The following is a 20450-nucleotide window of genomic DNA, read 5'->3' on the forward strand; positions in this document are numbered from 1 at the left end:
CTTACTTACAGGCAAATAACTTGGCTCATACTTTGTCCTCCCAGAAGTATTTACTCAAAACGATTTTGCGTCTGGATGCTGGATACCTCATTTCCTCCTCGCCACAGTCCAAGGAAACAACAACCTGAACAAGGGCTTACTGCTACCTGCATCAAAACCTGTTTTGTCAGATATCTTTAGGCTAATGTAAGAGATTAAGACTAGAAAGTATTTTAATTCTTGACCCATGTATTATGTTAAAGGTTGTACTTTGACAAACAATGACCTCCGTGGTAGTGACGGCATCTTGCTTCAACAACACCCTTTATTGTTTACTTCATTATGTTTTGAGTGTGGGAGTGATTAACGAATGGTTTTAACAGAGATTCTCAGATGTCCTCACGCATCTATAGGCACAGTCTGGTACGGGAGGTTTCATAGCAAACTCGGATGGTGGGGTCTTTAGGGTATTCTCACACTGCAATCTGCTAACTTTTTCATTTGTAATAAGTGAATAAATACTAATATAAAAATGTTCCCATCCATCTTGACCCAGTAACACATGCACACTAATGATAGGAGATCTCCTTCAACTACAATTCCCATCCATTTAACTGAAAGAACCACCATTACCTGCTTATTAGATATTCTTTCCAGTAGTACCTTATATAATTTGTATAAATAAAACATTATTTTGATGTACCAATATAAAATCTTTAAAACACTCCTAGATTCCAATTCAGTCCATATCAACGGTACCCCTAACCCCAAATTCCAGATTAATAGTCACTGTGCTAAGCAATGAAAAGAATGTAAAACTAAAGTAAATTCCCTTTTTAGGTAAGATCTCCATGATCAGATTCTGGCCATAAGAATACACTAGGGAATGAAAGAAGGCAGTTCCAGGAATGGCAGCCCATCAGCCCAGCTGCCCCAGGAGCTCTGATGCACACAGACTGAGGAAATGACGGACTGGTTGACACATCATTACACTCACAGTGAGGAATCATCCAGGTAACAAGGAAAAACAGAATTATAAATAACAGGCAAATACGATGCTTCCCTATGAGAAACTCTCTTACAGAACTATAAAGGCAGTTTGAATGTTAGAATATGGAATTCTTTTAGAAGTTTAGAATTCTTTTTTTTAAATACATTTTTTTAAAGATTTATTTATTTATTATATGTGTATACACTATAGCTGTCTCCAGATACTCCAAAAGAGAGCATCAGATTTTTGTTACCGATGGTTGTGAGCCACCATGTGGTTGCTGGGATTTGAACTCAAGACCTTTGGAAGAGCAGTCGGTGCTCTTAACCGCTGAGCCATCTCCCCTGCCCTAGAATTCTTTAGAAAGAATACTCAAGCATTTAATGCCGAAAGATTCCGTTGCCACATTTAGTTCAGCAGTTCTACACAAGCTAACACATATTAAGAAACACAATGCGCGCGCGCGTGCGTGCGTGCGTGCGTGCGTGCGTGCGTGTGTGTGTGTGTGTGTGTGTGTGTGTGTGTGATTTAAAAAAAACTTGATTCTGGCACAGCTCTTTATTTCTTGCAGCAAGAACTACTTAAAAAAAAAAAAAGGTAAGGAGGGTGTTCTATTGTGTCCTGTTTTCCCCTGGCTTCTCTCAGCAATTCAGCTTGTATGTTATTTTGCAAAATGTGAAAAGACCAATGGAAGTACAGTCTGTGGGGGAAACAAGACAATTTCAAGAAACATCAGTGTTTCCTGACTCTGAACAACAGAGTCTTTTAAGGAAGCACAGGGCTGGCTTGATGGATTCACAGGCTTTTTAGGCCACCTTTCTCTTCTACCGGCTGCCTTCTTCACTGTCTCTGTTCATTTCTGTTCACGATCCCACTGTGCTAACCATCATACTGAACAAACCAAAGTCCAAACCTTCAACAAAAGCCCAAGCAGAAAGCACCACAGAAAGGGTTAATATGCTGATTTCCTCTGGGGGTGGAAAGATGAATTTAGAAATCACTGTGTGCAAACTGAAGAGGGCCGACAGAACTATTCAAACATCAACACTGCTCCACTCTTCCACTGGCAGGCCAGACCCCAGCGTATTCGCACTGCCGTGGGGATGCAATGCTGCTCTTCAAAGAAAAAGCACGCTGTTTTCAGCTGTTGTTGCTTGCTTTAGATTTGTAACATATCAAAATGTAAATGCTATATAAGTCTAATATTAATAACTCTCCTTGAAACCTTTAAGCATATCTATCAAATCCAAGGTAAGAATAAAGTACAATATCAGAATTTTTTTTTATCAGTACATACCTGCTTTCTCGGAGTTTCTGTATATATTTGTATTTGTCAGTCAATAGACCATTGGACGTAATCACTGCCTAGACGTGCATACACAAGACAGTCCTTTAGTATTCAACATTTAGTCCTAGGACTATGAACACATGACTGATAGAAGAGACAGAATAACTGAGGTGTGGGGGAGAGAGAGGGGAGAGAAAAGAATGGGAAGGACAGAAACAGAGAGACGTCGTCAGGAAAGAATGAAAAGAGTACACATCACAAAGAGAATAATTGAAGAGGATGGTAGGGAAAGGTTGCGTTCACGTGAAGAGATTCTCATAACTTACGTCTCGCACCACTGGGGAGAAGTTCTGGCTTTCCAGAGGTTGTGATGCATCGGATAACAACTGTGGAGAAAGAGAGCAGGGGAGAGGTCAACAAAACCGTGGGCAAATGGCACTTATCAACAGACTAAAATTCTGCTTAAAGAAAACGTTTTCTGAATATTGCTGCATATAAATGAATGCTGTAAAAATCCATATAGTTCCATGTGAAGAAATATAATGTTGCAAGGCAAGGTCTGATATTAAAACTAAAATTTGATTGTAATCACCTTTGCTTGCCGAGAACACACAAAAACTCTTCTTTCATAAGCAAAGTATTATATTAAATTTCTCAAGTATTAGAGCCATAGTCTTCCCTCTGAGTGCTTCTGTCCCATCCCAAAACTTCAAGCTGTTCCATAAGAAGCAAACAAGCACACAAACCTCACTGCAGACCCTTTGGTGATATTTAGTTTTATGGGGAACAGAACACTTCAAAACTCAGGAATAATGAGTAGTATCTATAATCTGTCCATTTTCTTTGAAGATAGATCAGATAGATATTGACAGAAGACACCTCCTCTCCCTCTCTCCCTCTCTCCCTCTCTCCCTCTCCCCCTCTCCCCCTCTCCCTCTCTCCCTCCCTCCCTCTCTCCCTCCCTCCCTCTCTCCCTCCCTCCCTCTCTCCCTCTCTCCCTCCCTCCCTCTCTCCCTCTCTCCCTCCCTCCCTCCCTCCCTCCCTCCCTCTCTCCCTCTCTCCCTCTCTACCTCTCTCCCTCTCTCCCTCTCTCCCTAAAACCTCAGGCAGAGTTTCTTAGAACTGGCCTTGAACTCACAGAACTCTACCTACCTCTGTCTTAGAGTGCTAGGATTAAAAGTATGAGCCATCACACCTGACCCATTTCCTACCACAACTGAAAAGCCTTCTCTTTTTCTCAAGATCCAGAAACCAACAGAGTATCAGTCAGAACTGTCTTAGGGTAAGGTCTAGAACACTTACCCAAATAAGGAACAAGTCATAACACTGAGGTGGTGGAAGTGGGGGGGGGTGTTGGGGGAGGAAGGAGGAGATACTAAAAACAATATAACATTGTTTTTTAGTGCATCTGAAGCAGATAGCCAACAAGAAGTTATTGAATCCAAGGGAAATGAAGCTTCTTTATCATCCCCAAGCTTGTGCCCTGTATTACCACAGAATCTGTATGGGCGTTAAGTCAAAAGTAAAAAACTAACAAAAATGTACCAATAAAATGACTTCTAATGACATTCTGCTAGTCCCACAGACCAATGCCTTGCTCAGCCACCATCAGGGAAAGTTCCTCCTACAGCAGATGGGAACAAACACAGAGAGACATCATGCAGAAAGTGAGAGACCTTGCAATACTCAGCCCTAAATGGAATAGTTCCATCAAATCCCTCTCAGCAAGGCTCAGGAAACCCTGTGGAAGAGGTAACAGAAAGAGTATAAGAGCCAGAGGGGATGGAGGACACAAAGAGGATAATGTCCTCTGAGTCAACAGGACCAAAGCTCCTATGAGCTCACAGAGACTGACACAGCATGCACAGGGCCGGCTCAGGTCGGCACCAGCTCCTTGGCATACATATTCTGGCTTTCAATTTAGTGGTTTTCTGGGACTCAAGTGTGTTAATGAGTGGGTCTCTGTGACTTCTCTTGGGCTCTTTTTCTTCTGTTTACTTGTTTCATCCAGTTCTGATGTGTTAGTTTTTGTTTTATCTTCTTATATTTTATTCCACTATATTCTATTATTACCCCTGAGCAGCCTGCCCCATCCCCATCAAGAGACACACAGTGAGTAAATCCTGATAAGAAGGGAGGTAGAGAGGAGGGGGAAGAAGTGGAGGGAGGAAAAATCATAATCAGAATAGAAAATATGAGAAAAAACTATTTTCAATAGAAGGAAATATATGATAAAGAAAAAAGTAAGAATGAGGGAAAATAGAGTAGCATGTATACTTTAAAATAGTTCCTGTTACAGTATGGAAGAAAGAGACCCCACAGCTCTGTTACAGTATGTAAGAAAGAGACTCCACAGCTCTGTTACAGTATGTAAGAAAGAGATCCCCACAGCTCGTGTGTCTGACCGAACACTTGGTAGCACTGCTTTGGAAGATCTCGGAGCCTCTGAAGCAGTGAAGCTGAAGAATGTGGGACCCTGAGGGCACCCCTTGAGGTCTATGTTTTAGCTTTGTTTTCATCCTCTCTTTACTTCTGGATGCTCCCAAATACAATCAAGCACCCTCATGTTCCTGTCATCGCCACTGTCATCCCTTCTGCCATGTGTCCAAATAAAACTTTCTTCTCTTAGCTGCTTTTTGTCAGATACTTGATCACAGCAATGAGAAAAGCTATACAGGAAGTTGGTACAGGCAAGTGGGGTCTTTGCTATGATAAACTGGACCATAGGAGTATTAGTCCTTAGGTGCAAGATTATTAGAAAAATATGAAAGAGTGTAGGCTAGAGAAGTCCTCAAATATCACAAGCAAAGCTTAATGGGCCATTCTGATGGGAACTGGAAAGACCAAAATGTCAATGAGGGAGGCATATTGTAAAGTCTGGGACAATAGAGTTTCAGACACAAACAGGACATTGTCAGGAACTAGACCAGAAGCCATTGTGTTACATTCTTTTTAAAAGTCCAGTTGTTTACGCCCGTGTCCAAAAACTTAACTGAAGCCAACTTCAGAAGTGATAGACTAGGGACTAGGTGTCTGGAAAGATTGCTCAACAGTTAGGAACACTTGTTGCCCATGCAGAAGACCCAGGTGTGTTTCCCAGAACTCGCATAATGGCTCACAGTGATCTATAAGAAATGTATATACTTACAATTCAATAAATATTTTAAGAAATTAAGTAGTGAACTAATTTGTTCAGTGGAGAAAAAGTTGAAGACAGTGCAACCATTCAGAGTATGGTATGGCTGTGTGTACACATCAGAGTATTACTGTGTTTGCCCATTTTACTGTGAGAGAGAGCAAAAATTCCCAGAACTCACACAAATTGAGAGAATGGAGTCCACACACAGACAGCAGCACATACACACACACAACCAAATAAAAATTATAAATTATTCTATAGAACATACCAATTAAACAAGATAAAAGTAAATGCAGTAGTAGCAAGACATAAGAACTACATTAAACTCATTCATAAACACAAATGTAATAATGTTTTTTTGGTTTTTTTTTGTTTGTTTTTGTTGTTGTTGTTGTTGTTTTTGAGACAGGGTTTCTCTGTATAGCCCTGGCTGTCCTGGAACTCACTCTGTAGACCAGGCTGGCCTTGAACTCAGAAATCCGACTGCCTCTGCCTCCCAAGTGTTGGGATTAAAAGTGTGAGCCACCACTCCAGGCATAATAATTTTAAACAAGATAAACTGATGTGTGAACTCAATAAGAGTACAATTAATAGATATACATGAAAACACGTGTACATGCATCTGCAAATACTCACATACTCAAGATATATTAGAAAAACTCTTTAGAGTAAAATTGTTAGTCATATCTCCAAACAGAAAACCACCTAAATGTCAACCAATGTTAAAATAAACAGATGATGATATAGCCATTAGCAACCCGAACTTGGTTACAAATAGAAGATTAATACATTGCAGTTAAGTTGAGTTTATTCTATGAATGTAAACATGGCTAATTTGAAAATCAGTTGACAGAAATTATCATATTAGCAAATCAAAAATCATATAATCTTGATGAATGCAAAATATAACTACCATTATAATAGTTCAAAAGTCTTTGATATGTAAAAGTATGTGAAAATGTTATAGTAAATGGTAGATTTTCTGATGAAACTATTCTCTAAGGGATAGAAGGGACCAAAGAGTCAGAGGATGGGGAGATTGGCTGTAAAATGCCAACTTCTAAGAACAACACAGATATGACAACCATGGCTATGGTACTGGCACTAGGTCCACACAAGTTGGCCCTTCTTGGCACTAAGCTATAGAGAGGGCTGGGCTGGGCTGGGCTGGGCTGTAGAATTTATTGTTGATCTACTAATGACCAATAGATTCTGACTTGAGGACAGGCATGGTATCAACTTGTATGCCCACCGGTAGTCAGACCAAGTTCTGACAGTCCCCGTGCACGACCACACAGACAGCTCTGTTAAACTCTGAAGAACACTAAACAAAAGCGAAGTAAGTAAATACTGAAAAGAGGCAGGGGCAGGGTTGGGAGAGATAGGTCAGAGGTTGGAGAAGATAGGAGAAGGTAACCTGAGTACATAGTGTGTATGTATAAAACTTTAAAAGAATGAAACCTATTAACAAAAGAGGATTTAAAGAGGCAAAGATTATGAACTAACCAGTACCCCGGAGCTCTTGACTCTAGCTGCATATGTGTCAAAAAATAGCCTAGTCGGCCATCACTGGAAAGAGAGGCCCATTGGACACGCAAACAGGGGAATGCCAGGGCCAAAAAAATGGGAATGGGTGGGTAGGGAAGTGGGGGGGAGGGTATGGGGGACTTTTAGGATAGCATTGGAAATGTAATTGAGGAAAATATATAATAAAAAATATTAAAAAAAAATAAATAAAGAGGCAAAGATACAAGTTGCCTGCTACTATTATTCACCATAAAAGCACAAATATCTTTCAAAGGTACCAAAACCTTCAGGGTTAGAGGTCAGGACAGCAGACATGAACGTTGGAAAAGAGGAGTGATTAGGTTACTGGGTGAGAACAAAGAAGTGTGGGGGATGCTAGTGCTGTCTGACATTTGACCTATGGCTCTCATTGCAATGTGACCATTTTCACTTTTTTTTTTTTCCTTAAATGGTAGGAGATTTTTTTTTTTGAGATTATAACATTTCTCCCTTCCCATTTCTCTCTCCAAACCCTCATATATTACTTTCCCCAATCTCTTTCAAATTCATAGATTCTTTTATCATTGTTACTGCATGCATGTGTATGTATATATGTATACATATATATTACAGTCTATTTAATGCTAATGCTATTTAATGCTACTTGTATGCATGTTTCACTCTTACCGAACACATGCCTTCAATACTTTTAACACTTTATATTTTACATAATATGAAAGCTTTATATTTATACTGTTTTATTTAATAAAAATTGTATTCTCGAGTGTTGTCATGATGAGTCACACTGGCTAACTCTCATGATGTTTTACTGCAAATTCATTTAATTGACCCCCCCCCACACACATACACACATACCAATATGAAATGTACTACACTGAATGATAATTTTTATTAAAGACAAGTAGGAGGTTAGTGGTATGGCCAAGCAGGTTGCCACCTGCTCTTGTCACCAAGGTTATGTTGTTACCTGCCCAAAACTTCTACAAGATCAGGTCAAGTACAGATGGGGGAAGGGTTCATAAGACCTCATTCCCAGCCACCTGCTATTGGTGGTTGATGGTTGCTCAAGGAGGGACAGTCATTTTTCTTAGGGGTAAGATGCCCAGGCTTTAGTAGATGGCTTCTCATTCAATACATATAGGCAGTATTAATAGTCCTCAGGAGTTGCTATTTTTTTAATATATGAATTAAGAAGGGAGATATTTTGTGGGTTTCTGGGCAGAGTTGGAGGTGGAAGGAGAGGGTAGATAAAATAAAAATACACTGTAAACAGTTTTAAAAGTAGTGACATCATAGCAGTTGCAGTCAAATGGAACTAGGAAAAAAATAATTCTGAGCATGGCAACCCAGACCCAGAAAGACAAACATGGTACATGCTCATTTATAAATGGAATTTAACTGTTACATGGAGGATAATCATGTTGCTGTCCACAGACCTAGAGAAGCTAAATAACAAGGAGGTCTCAGGAGTGGATGCTTGGATCTCCCTGGGAAAGGGAAACAGAATAGATTTTTGTGGGTGGATGGGGATGGAAACAGGAGGGATCGGGTGGAGGAAGGAGGGACAGAGAGCCTAGATTGCCAGGATCCAGAAGCTGGAGAACTCAGAGACTTGGGGTCGAACCAAACAAGACTGAGCAAAATAAAATAGAATGGAAAAAGGTAATGAAATGATTCCTAATGATATTCTGCTGTACTCATAGGATCAGTGCCCAGCCCATTCTTCAGCTAAAGGCTTCTTCCCCTGGCTGATAATGGATGCAGAGACCCTCAGCCAAACATTAGGTGGGGCTCGTGAACCCCACTGAAGACAGGAGAGGAAGGATCATCATAACCAGAGGGGTCAAGGACACCAGGAGCACAGGGCCCACAGAACCAACTAAGAAGGACTCATAGGGGCCGGCATGGGTCTTCACTAGGTCCTCTGCATACATGCTTTGATTCTTTACATTGGGGTTTTCATAAGAATCCTAATGATGCTCCTATTGGAGGTATCTCTCTTTTGTCTTCTTATGGGACTTTTCCCTCCTACTGGGTTGCCTCATCCAGCCTTGATTTGAGGGTTTGTACCTAGTCTTACTGCATCTTGTTATGCTGAAGTCAGTTGATATCCCTGGGAAGCCTGCTCTTTTCTGAAGGGAAATGGAGAAGGAGTAGATCTTGGGGAGAGGAGATGGGGGTGGGCCACTGGGAGGAATAGGGTGAGGGGAAGCTGAGGTCACAATGAATTGTATGGGAGCAGAATAAATAAATAAATAAAAATTGAAAAAGAAATATTAGTAGTCACATCCATTCACATGACTACTTGATGTTCAACATTTAACAGAATATAAGTTGGGCTCTAATACACAATTTTCACATGGACAAGGAGGACTTAAAGTCAGGAATTTGCCAGCACTTATGGCTACTCTTAATACTCTGCTGGAGCTAGGGTAACTCAATCCACTTTCCAGCATCAGGAAGTTTCACGTTAGATTTAGGAGACTAAGCTCTTAACAACTATCCCTCCTTTAAATACGAGGTGTAAACCCTAGGAAAAAAGTTCAGGCAATAAGCAACTGCAGGAAGGGTTTAGACACAGAGCGACAGCAGGCTTGGAGAGTAGCATCAGAACAGAGGAGCATCCACAGGAGTAGCCGAGTTTGGTGCTGCTTTGACGATGAGCCTTGGGTGACGTTCTAATTTCATTCTGTCAGTGTCATAAACCATAGTGACCAAAGGAACTTACTGGAGGAAAGAGTTTATCTTGGCTTACTAGTCTATCACGTAGGGAAGTCTGGCCAAGAACTTGAAGAAATCATGGAGGAATGCTACTTGCTGTCTTCCCTGCTCAAGTTGCACTAGCTTAGAAATACAGCCCAGGACCTCCTGCCTAAGCAGCGATGCTGACAACCCTGGGGCCCTTCTGTATCAAGTGATAATCAAGGCAGCCTCCTCCAGAATCCACAAACCAGACTGATGTATACAATTCCTCAGGTGATACAGTCCCTCAAAGCATTGGTTCCTGTCAGGGGACTCTAGGATGATCAATTGACAAAATTAATCAGGATAATCAATAGAAGTTCCTGAAATCAACTATTAATAAGTTTTAAATGTATTCCCTTCTGAGTAGCAGATATAATTGTGTGTTTTCCTGCTGCATCTTGACAACGCATCCATACTACGCATGCTCCCCACACACGAGTACCATTAGAAGGCATCTCAGATCTCAGCTGTGGTGGTGGTTCAGTAGCTTCATGTTGAGTCCCCCGGGCCATGTGACTTTCAGCTCACTTTATCACACAGATGTGGTTATTAAGTTACCAAGAGCCAGAAAAGTATGCAACACGCAAGGTATTTTGAGACTGAGAAGCCATATTGACATAAATTTTATAAGATATATCTTACTGAACCACATTTTGCAATTAAACTTTGTCATAAGTATGCATGTATAGAGAAGATATATGTGTAGGTTCTAATACTATGTATAGTTTCAGACATTAACTGGGGAGTCCCAGAATGAGTCCCCGGCAGATAAGAGAAACTAACATAAAGATCACAAAATGGCTTTCAAAACTGTGTTCTATGTGATAAAGAAAAATACATTCATAACAAGAAAAGCAGGGAGCTGAGCCATGGTGACACACAACTTAAATCACAGCATTGGGGAGGCAGAGACAGATGGATCTTTGAGGTAGAGGCCATCCTGGTCTACAGAGCAACTTGCAGAACAGCCAAGGCTACACAGAGAAACTCTATCTCAAAAAAACCAGTATTGATAGTGAAGCCAGAAGCCTCCAACCGGACCAGTGACTTATTGCAGTGAACATCTGCAAGCAGATAAGTGTGGAGAAGAAGGTATGCTATGACAGTAAACACACTGATACTCTACAGCTTCCACAATTAGATCTGTTTTTCTTTTGTGGGGGACATTGCAAGCTAAGAAGGTGGGAATGAAGGGACAGGGAAGTGGATGGGATTGGGTTGCATGATGTGAAGTGTACAAAGAATCAACACAAAGTTAAATAATAATAAAAAAATAAAAAACAAAAAAACAATAAAATAAGTTGATGATGATGGTGATAATGGTGGTGGTGATGATGAAATTATGGAGATTCTCATCAGAGAAAAAGAAAACTACCAAGAAACAAATAATTACTATTCTGAAGTTAAAAAGTATACAGATATGTTTGCCACCAGGATAAAACCTACTATGGTATTTACAGACCTGAAGCATTCTTCTGAATTCTGAAGGTTCCTATACTCTCACACACATATACATACATACATACATACATACATACATACATACATAAATACATCCTTACATCTATCCATAGATAGATAGATAGATAGATAGATAGATGCATACATTCAATTAATAATGATAATAAATATTGTTTCAAAAATAAATCTAGTCATCAGAGAAGCAATGTCAAGGAAAGTGAATATAAAACAGAGCTGGGACATTTGTTATTCTTTTTCCCTCTAGATACACATGCAAGCACTGAGACATTTACATCTCTAGAATGTTAAATCTTAGGAAAACCATTAAGATTGTATACTAAAAGCAGCAAATTTTACAGATGGGGACCTGAGTGATCTTGGGTTCTACAAATCTAGCTGACGCCCACTCTCACTTGCCATTGCTGCTCTCTTAATTCCACTACCTATCCTCAGAGCCAACTCCAGACACACTGCAGACTCAGCCTGCATTGGCACATGATAGCAGGCAAGAAATATCTCCCCAAGTTGTCCTCTGACCTCCACAGGTACATCACAGTGTAAGCACACTGCTGTATGCACACATACACATCCAAACAGATCAACAAACAAATAAAACATGTTCCCATGGTATTTTCTAATGTGTGCATCCTCCAATTTCTTCTCAGTAAGCCTTTGTTTACTCAGAGAAGACAACGTCAGAGCAGAAGTTTTGATTATTCTCCCACTGTTCACTATGGTCCCATTTCACAGTCAAAGAGAAATGGAGAACAAGGACACAAACAAGAGCTGCTATTCATAAATTTGGAATCTCTGCCAGAGGCTGACGGCTGTTAGCGACAAAAACATAACACATGCTAAGTCAGAACCCAAGATAAACACTGGTGGAAGAAAGAGTTTCTCTCGTAAACAGGATGGAATCTAGATTACACAGCATTTCAGAAGAGTCACAGGAGACAAAAACCACCTCAGCAGAAGCCATCAGTAAACACAGCACTAGCAACTCACATCTAGTGATATTTTGTATATTTCCAGTTGTCCTGATCTATTAATTGTATCACAGTAAAAATGTCCTCAATATAAAATGATCTAGATAGCAAGGGAATTGATGATAAAGCAATTTTACCTGCCCCCCTCACAGTGTTGTAAACACAATAAAATGTATATAATGAGATAAATGTAATTGACAGTGAGCATGAAGTCAGAGACATCGTCCCCAGGAGACAAGTAACAGATCATGTAAAATAAAAATGGACCTATAAGTACATTTGGGGAAGGGCTGGTTTTTCATTTTACAACAGATTTCTTAGATACAGAAGACCAGAGCGTTCATAATAATATACTCATTCATAATAATATGTATATATGCATTTATAATAATGTATATAATAATATAATATTAATAGCTGTACTTAAAGTCTCAGAGTTGCTGTGGAGCCTACCGGTCCCCTTACCATTTCTTCAACATAAGGGTAAAGCATGTCTCCAAAGTATTCCGTAGCCTCGATTGGAAGCTGTGCTGGCAAATTGTCAATGGAACACATCAGGATCCCGGAGCCTTCAACACTAAGAGAGGCAACATCCTTTATTCAAATGCACAAAATATGACTTGAAATTTTTCCCAGACTCTACTCCATTCCAACATTTGTATCACTGCTATTAATATATTTATAGTCTTGAGAAAAAGGCATAACACTATAAACAAGACTGCTTTTCAAACAAAACTTTTTTTTTCCAACTTGGCAGCCTATCTCCCATTTAACTATAATGTATACTTCTTTAAGCATCCAAATTTCAATGTAATTTTCACTACTTTTAAACTGTGTTTAAGCATATACCTCCAAGCTTTCACACCTTCATACAGAAGGGAAATATTGAGTGATCCAAACTAGAACATTAAGGTAAAGAATCATCAACTTTGACAAACCCACCTGTCGTGAATAATTTGCTGGTCTGCGTCATACATGCAAAAGGGCCGTTCTATGGTGGTGCACTCAGTCATAAAATCTATGGACCCTCCCGTGTCTGCTGAAATGTCACATATTGCCACAAGTCTGAAAATAACATGAACACTCTGATGAGAGGGTAGAATTCTCAGGCCTTTGGGAAGACTAACAATGATGAAAAATAAAGTGTGCTTGAAACAAATTGCATATATTTCCCAGGAACTTAGAATCTTCGTTCTACAGTTCAATCTTTGGGACAGTGTGTTGACCTAAGACAGAGGGTTCTTTAGTTTCCATGAGAATCATGAAGGGAAAAAAGGGGAGGAAAGGAATCTGAAAGAAAGGGGTGGGGAAAATCCCTTCCCTACAGAAAACTTTGATAGCAGACAGAATAAGGTGACCTAGTTCCTCATCTGTAAATAAGTATTGTAGACAGTACAGCTGCCTCTCACTCTGTCACACCTCCACATCCTCAGATTCAACTGAGACCTGAAAGCACTTGAGGAAAATGTTGCATCTATAGTCAGCATACAGACAATATATCCCTTCTCATTATTAGTTCTCTCCTTACCAAGCAGTAGTTCTGCACTGAGATGCTTGTCCTCCTGCCCCCCACCTCTCACCACCCCCACCCTGCTCCTTTTTTGAAAGGTTTTGCTGAGCCCAGACTTAGTCATTCGTTAGACCATTATAGAACAATTACTAAGCTTGGGGCAGTACTGCTTTATCTTAAAACAAAACAAAACAAAACAAAACGAACAAACAAAAATCACACTGTTAACAAACCTTCCCACTTGTTTTTGTTTCTAACAAGCCCTTCAATGAAACTTGCAAGGACAAAATTATTAATACATTGTGACCCATACTTTCGAAGTCAAATGAAGTTTGCTGTTGAGATAGCAACTTTTCTGCCAAAAACGTGTTCCCATTCCTCATTTTCTGAATATGTGATGCATAGAGAAGCATCACTGTGAACTGAGCTCATCCAGCGATGTGTCCACCTGTACATCCCAGAATTATCGACTCTTATGTAAATATAGAGGAGGTTCCGCAGACAAAGCCCCTTGCTTTCTTTGCTGAGGGAGAAAATGCTTTGAGGATTATTCCAAGTTCTCTCCTTACTTGCTACCAGTAATAAAATTTGCTTCCCACTCACTGCAGGGTTTTGCTTATCAGCTTTGAGCTCATCAAATGAACCAACCATTGTGTTGTGTTAGCAGTGCGCTTACATTATCTAATCTCCTGTTACATTGTTGTTCCTCCTGGTCCACTGACATTTGCTTCAGAGCAGCAAACAACCCAACTCTGCCTCTCTGAAGTTTAGCTTAGCGGAATCCCTGGTGCATAAGGTGTTTAAAAATATTTAGTAATCAACTCACTCAATAGCCAAGAACCATTTAAATGTCTATTTTATACCAAGTACTTACTAAGGTCAAGACCGAAAGGGCCCTATCTTTCAGGAGTATAAATTTCAAGAAAATAGAGTGTGAGTGTTTTCAAAACAAAGTAATAAACTAAAACTAGAGAGGAAGGAGATTAATGGTGTAGAGATTTCTGAAGAGGAGGGGGCTTTGGAACCAGAAATAAGTGAGAAGTCAATCTCAAAAGGCGATGGGTAACTGCAAGATGCTTCTAAGAGACCCAGGCAGACCATCTCTAAAATGAGCTTTCTGGCATATACAAACATTGTGGTCTTTGATCCCTAATAATAGTGCTGCAGCTAAAAAAAAACAAAACAAACAAACAAACAAACAACAAAAAAACCTTCATTTGTTGATGATGTACAAGCCCTTACTTGTGTGGTAATTCAGGACATCCTTCAACAGGAACAACTGAGGACTTCACTGGGACCAGGAGACTCTGAGCATCCTGACGTGTGAGCAGGCGAGGGGTGTTTTGCTCCCAGTAGATTCCATTAATTAAACAAGTTGTATAGGGCGCAATCTGTCAAACAAAGTTCCATGTTCAACCAAACAGGATGTAGCCCATGTTAATACCGTGTCCTGAGAGGACACTGTCTCACAGCTAGGAGTAAAGGGCAAGCTAAGCCATCAGTGTCACATCTACAGAACATTTCCAGGTCGCCTGCCCTCTTCTGAGGAAAGGGTAACAATCACCCACCTTTCACTGTAGAATTACTCCATGATAGGATATAAATATAATAAATACATCAAGGTTTTATTCTGTAATATATTGCACAGCTGGGGGGGGGGAGAACATACTCAATTCTCTGAGCACTATTGCTCTTATCTGCCAAATGAGAGTAATGATCTTCAAAAGAACCCTTTGAGGATGAATCAGATAACCTCTCAGGGGAACTGCTTGCACATACTTACACATACATGTACATGCACATGTGGTCCGCACCTCACCATCGCTCTTGGTACACATCTGATCTAATCACTAATACTTAAGGTTCAAGATAAAATTAGGGGCAGAGAATCACTTAGGTGGCTCGTCCTTACGGACACTATCTCCTATTCTCAGTATGCCTTATTGCCTGGAGGTCTTTTTCTAGCGGGATGGTCAGCCCAGAAGTTGTATACATACAAGTAACGCTGAAAAGACTGAGCATGTTGTAGTTATTATTTTAGGCAGAGAGAGAGAGAGAAGGAGAACGTGGAAAAGGCCATGCATTTGAGAGGGATCAAGGCATAGTCCTTGCACAGGGTTGGAAGGAGGAAAGTGGGGACTAAACAGCATATGGGAAGCCAAAAGGAAGCAGTGAATATATAGATTTCAAACTGTTTTCAACTTAAATTGTTTGCATAGATTTTTGTTTGTTTGTTTGTTTGTTTGTTTTGTTCCTTATGCGCCTCAAGGCAATCTTACACAGAAGGGAAAAGCTTTCTTTGTAGCACACTATCCATGCTAAAATAGCTAATTTTCATACCAGAACCTACAAGTGCTACATTGTGAAGACACATTTAAAATTAGTTAAGGCATTTCTTTTCATAATGTGTGTATGGACTTTGAGTTAGTATTTGCTTTTTAGTTTGTTGGCTTATTTTGAGGACAGCTGTTACATGACTAATTGTGTTTCTTAGAAAATAAAATTGCTGTTTGCCCACCAGAGGGATTGGTTTGTAGGTCATATTTTGGACATAAAGAAGATAGTCCCGTGCTTGTATAGCTGGACCATGTCTCATCCTGCAGTCAGTCACAAGCATTTGGAGATCTCTGGCTGCTATGGTTGGGATGTTGAGTGACCATGAAGACCCAGTCTTGGCACTACTTAAGTGAAGTAAGATCTTGAAAGGGTAGACTCTGGTGCAAAGTCTTCAAATCACTGGGCTATGCCTTTAAGTGGTTATTAGAATTTCTCCTCTATCTCTCTTCTCTCTTCTGATCTGGGGGGCTTCCTCCAAACCACTGCCAGCCCCAACCCTTAGCAGATGCAAAAGCAGCATGACTGTCTGGTCTTTGATTTAAATCTTTTCCAGAACTGTGTGTTTCAATAAATCTTTTCTTTTTATAAAATTACTTTGGGTATTTTGTTATAAACATGCAACACTGACTCATTAAACACAATGATTGATGCTGAGAGAAGGAATCGTTACTCTTACTATGCTGGGAAATATTGAGGCACTTTGGAATGGATTATCTGGCAGAAGCTGGACATGGAAGGACAGGCTAGAAGAACATCTCGAAACAAGCTGGAGTATCACTCAGGGGACAAATACTTGCCTGTCATACACAAAGGCCTAGCTTCCATCCCTGGTACCATAAACAAAGTTATAAGAAGTCTGTAACCAGTCATAGGGGTAGCTTGTGCCTATGCTGCCAGAACTCAGGAGAGAGAGCCAGAAAATGTGAGGGTTTGAGGATAGGAGGGAATGCAAGTGAAGTCTGAACAAACCTAAGCCACAGAAAGGGGCTTGTCTCAAAAAACAAATAGGTTGGGGAGCATGGTGCGGGGCAGGGGTGGGGGGCCAGGGTATAGGGGACTTTCGGGATAGCATTTGAAATGCAAATGAAGAAAATAATTGAAAAAACAGAAAATGAAAACAAAGGACAAATAATAAAAGGATGAGGAGAAAGAAAGAAAGAGAGAGAGAGAGAGAGAGAGAGAGAGAAAGAAAGAAAGAAAGAAAGAAAGAAAGAAAGAAAGAAAGAAAGAAAGAAAGAAAGAAAGAAAGAAAAGGGGAGGGAGGGAGGAAGGAAGGAAGGAAGGAAGGAAGCAATGAATGACATGGGGATGGGAGGGAGAAAGAGGGAATGAAAGAAAAGAAGGATGAGAGGAAAGGGAAGAGGAAAAAATGTAAAATGTCTGAAGTAGAACATGTCAAAAGAATCAGAGGAGCCAGACAACTGTCTCCTAGAGTTAATGTCTACAGTGTAGTCCAAATGAGTGGTGCACGATGGAGCCATGGGAACGGAGACAAAGAAGGGATTCCAGAAAAGTAAGGCAACCGGAAATGCACAACCTCTCCTGGAAGAAACATCCGGCAGCATGCAATCCTAGGCAAGGAAGGCTTCAGACTCCTGCGTCTAGCCTATGACAACAGTCACATGATCCACAGAGGGAAAGCTTCCCCAGCCAGGGTGAAGGTGCACAAAACGTGGTGTGTACTGTACCCAGGATGCTTGTCTTGGAGCTTTAGCAGTTGAAGTCTGTCTGAATGGGTTTGGGTTTTACCTTGGTCCAGTGACTCCTTTCTTATTTCTGCTCCTGCCTTTTGGAATGGAATGTATACCATGAAGCTAACAGGCTGCTGTGGCTTAGAAATATCCAGCTGGGTTTTTATTTTACATGCCTTTACAGCCAAAGATGTTATTCTTGGGTTCTAAGTGAATTTTAAGAAATTTCTGAAATTTGAGTTAATCGATGAGTTAAGACATTGGAACTGTCGGGGATGAAACACACATTATGTTAAATGTGAGGAAATAAGTTTTATTGTGTCCAGGACACAATACTGTGGTTGAAATAACAGTTGTACCTTGAACTTATGAAAAGGTTATGTGCATGGTATTTAGAGAGTAGAAATGGAACCCAACCATGCTACTAAGAGGTGACACCTTTGGAAATGATTAAATTCGATAGAGATAGTAGAATATCCATGATGAATCCTCATGGTTTAATTGACAGAGGGAGAGAGACTACACACAGAGAGATCCACATGCCCTCCTGTCATGATGTGTCACACCAATGGGAACCCTTGGAAAAGTCTGAACTATGCTTTGTTCTTCAGGCTTCCAAAATGGTAAGCTAAATGATCTCTTTTCTTTCCCACATCTTGGTCTTTTATCTTAAAGCCAACTGAGATGCTAGGTGAAGTTGTGGTTACAATATTTTGGCCTTGGGAAAAAAGATAAACTTTTGAAGATGTTGCTCAGTGGTAGAGAATTTGTTGAGATGTGAGAAACACTAGATTCTTTTCAAATTACAAACAAACAGTTTTAAAAAGGTTAGGACACATGTACGTTAAGACAAAGCCTTAGATAAAGTGCTTTTCTTTTCAACAGTGATAACCAGTGTAAGCTAACATAAAAACAAGGCTGTCTAGGAATTGGTTTAGAAGAAATGAGTACACGCATTCTTTAACAGAGAGACCATGAAGCAATGAACATCCAACAGAAGCCACTACAGCCACTAACCAAAGACCACCTCAAACCCAGCCAGAGCCAACTACTAAAACCAACGCATGAGAACCAAAGGACTCCCAGTCAGTCTACCCGAGGACCTCAAGAATCAAGGAACCAAGGTACACACTCACAATTTCCCTGTCAGAAAACAGCCTAACTATGGTGTGTCACAGTACCCAAATGAAAAAGCAACTAGATAGATACTCACATCTGTATTAAAACGACTTGTGTAGCGCTCAGGATATTTCTCGTATTCTACGGGATCGTACACACCATCTGTTTTCCTGACAAGATGATGATGGCGACTTAACACCGTCCCATACACTTTCCTGAGGTCTTACAAAGAAAGACGAAATTAGTAAAGTAAGTGACAAATGATAACGATTTATGGTAATAAAAGACTAACACAAAGACTTTTTAAAACGGTGAAAGAGATAAGGTCTTCCCTCTCCCCTTACCTCCAGTTTTTGAAACTTCTCTTAATTCGTGGGGCTCCACATACTCACAAGGTAGCTCATTAAAGACTTCCTGGGCTCCCTGTAAACATGCATAAGTAAATCAAACCTCAGTAGGGACGGCGCCAACACAATTTCCTGCAAGGACTCACAGTTTTGCAGTTCCACTTGCCCTGTCTTATAACCAGGATCACAACACAGAAGCACTGATCTCACAGGCCAGCTCTGGTTTCAGTTGCATTAGAATGGACTGCCATTTAACTAATTGTTCAGGATAGCAATGTTTAAAAATGTGGATGTAATACATGTCTATTTACTTTTTGATTTGCTATAGAGGTCATTTTAAGGGAGAGAATGGTCCACGATAGAAGGAAAAAGATCAGATGTGTGCTTTACAACTTAACACGAACAGAGACATTCTGTTTAGGAGACATCTTCCCTACAGACTTATTATTCAATTACAAGTTTCTCCAGGGTGACTACAGGTGCAGCCTCAAAACCATTCCAGAAGAAAACATTAATTTCAGCCTTAGTCCCATACACTTTAGTTACTAGGAAGGAGGGAGGATGGGAAGATGGACAGGTTAAGAGACGATTCAAATTCTAATACAGTGGTTCTCAGCCCTTTAATACAGCTCTTCATGTTGTGGTGACTCCAACTATAAAATTATTTTTGTTTCTACTTCATAACTGTAATTCTGAGTTATGAAGGTTATGAATCGCAATGTAAGTATGTGTGTTTTCCAGCCTCTGTAAATAGTGGGTGGATCTCATAAAGAGGTCGCAACCTTCAGGTTGAGAACTGGTGTTCTAATAGATGAAATCAACTAAAAGCAAAGAAAATACCTGAACCGTTACTGTTCTGTGCTACAAGAATAACGTACAACAAAAATATCCCAGGGGCTGGAGAGAGAGCTCAGTGATTAAGAATACGGACTGCTCATCTAGAGGACCCAGGTTCAGTTCTCAGGACCCATATGGCACTTCACAACTGTCCATAACTCCAGCTCTGGGGGATCTGACACTCTCATACCAGTGCAGATAAAGTCAAATTAAATAAAATTATTTAAAAAGACAGCCCATATTGAATGGTCACTCATTCTACTTGAAATGCCCATGACATGTTCAGCATTTCGGATTGCTTGCCAGAAAGGATAGGTGGAGTTACCTTGGATACATTGCCAGTCCCTGTGAAGACAAACGTTAAGGGTCCTATTGACTTTGGCATTAAACCCAGAGATATTTCATAGCCAGCATCACGGACAGCCTGCACGGCCTGGCTGCTGTTCCTGTAGTTGTGAGCCATGCCAAGATGCTGCAAGCAAGCATACACAGT

The 20450-nt window shown here is 40.3% G+C and overlaps 1 protein-coding gene across 1 annotated transcript in view; it reads right to left on the reverse strand.

Annotated features, from left to right (window-relative positions):
* The window catches only part of Aass (aminoadipate-semialdehyde synthase), a 60814-nt gene that overhangs the window by 22386 nt on the left and 17978 nt on the right, over nucleotides 1–20450 (reverse strand). Inside the window, exons 6-13 of the mRNA NM_013930.4 lie at nucleotides 20283–20429; nucleotides 19118–19196; nucleotides 18868–18995; nucleotides 14869–15017; nucleotides 13059–13181; nucleotides 12582–12693; nucleotides 2585–2644; nucleotides 2268–2335 (exon numbers count right to left, since the gene is read on the reverse strand). Of these exons, the coding sequence (NP_038958.2) occupies nucleotides 2268–2335; nucleotides 2585–2644; nucleotides 12582–12693; nucleotides 13059–13181; nucleotides 14869–15017; nucleotides 18868–18995; nucleotides 19118–19196; nucleotides 20283–20429 (866 nt within the window). The remainder of the gene's footprint in view (nucleotides 1–2267; nucleotides 2336–2584; nucleotides 2645–12581; nucleotides 12694–13058; nucleotides 13182–14868; nucleotides 15018–18867; nucleotides 18996–19117; nucleotides 19197–20282; nucleotides 20430–20450) is intronic.

This window comes from Mus musculus, chromosome 6, assembly GCF_000001635.26.
Source record: "Mus musculus strain C57BL/6J chromosome 6, GRCm38.p6 C57BL/6J".
Classification (NCBI taxonomy): domain Eukaryota; kingdom Metazoa; phylum Chordata; class Mammalia; order Rodentia; family Muridae; genus Mus; species Mus musculus.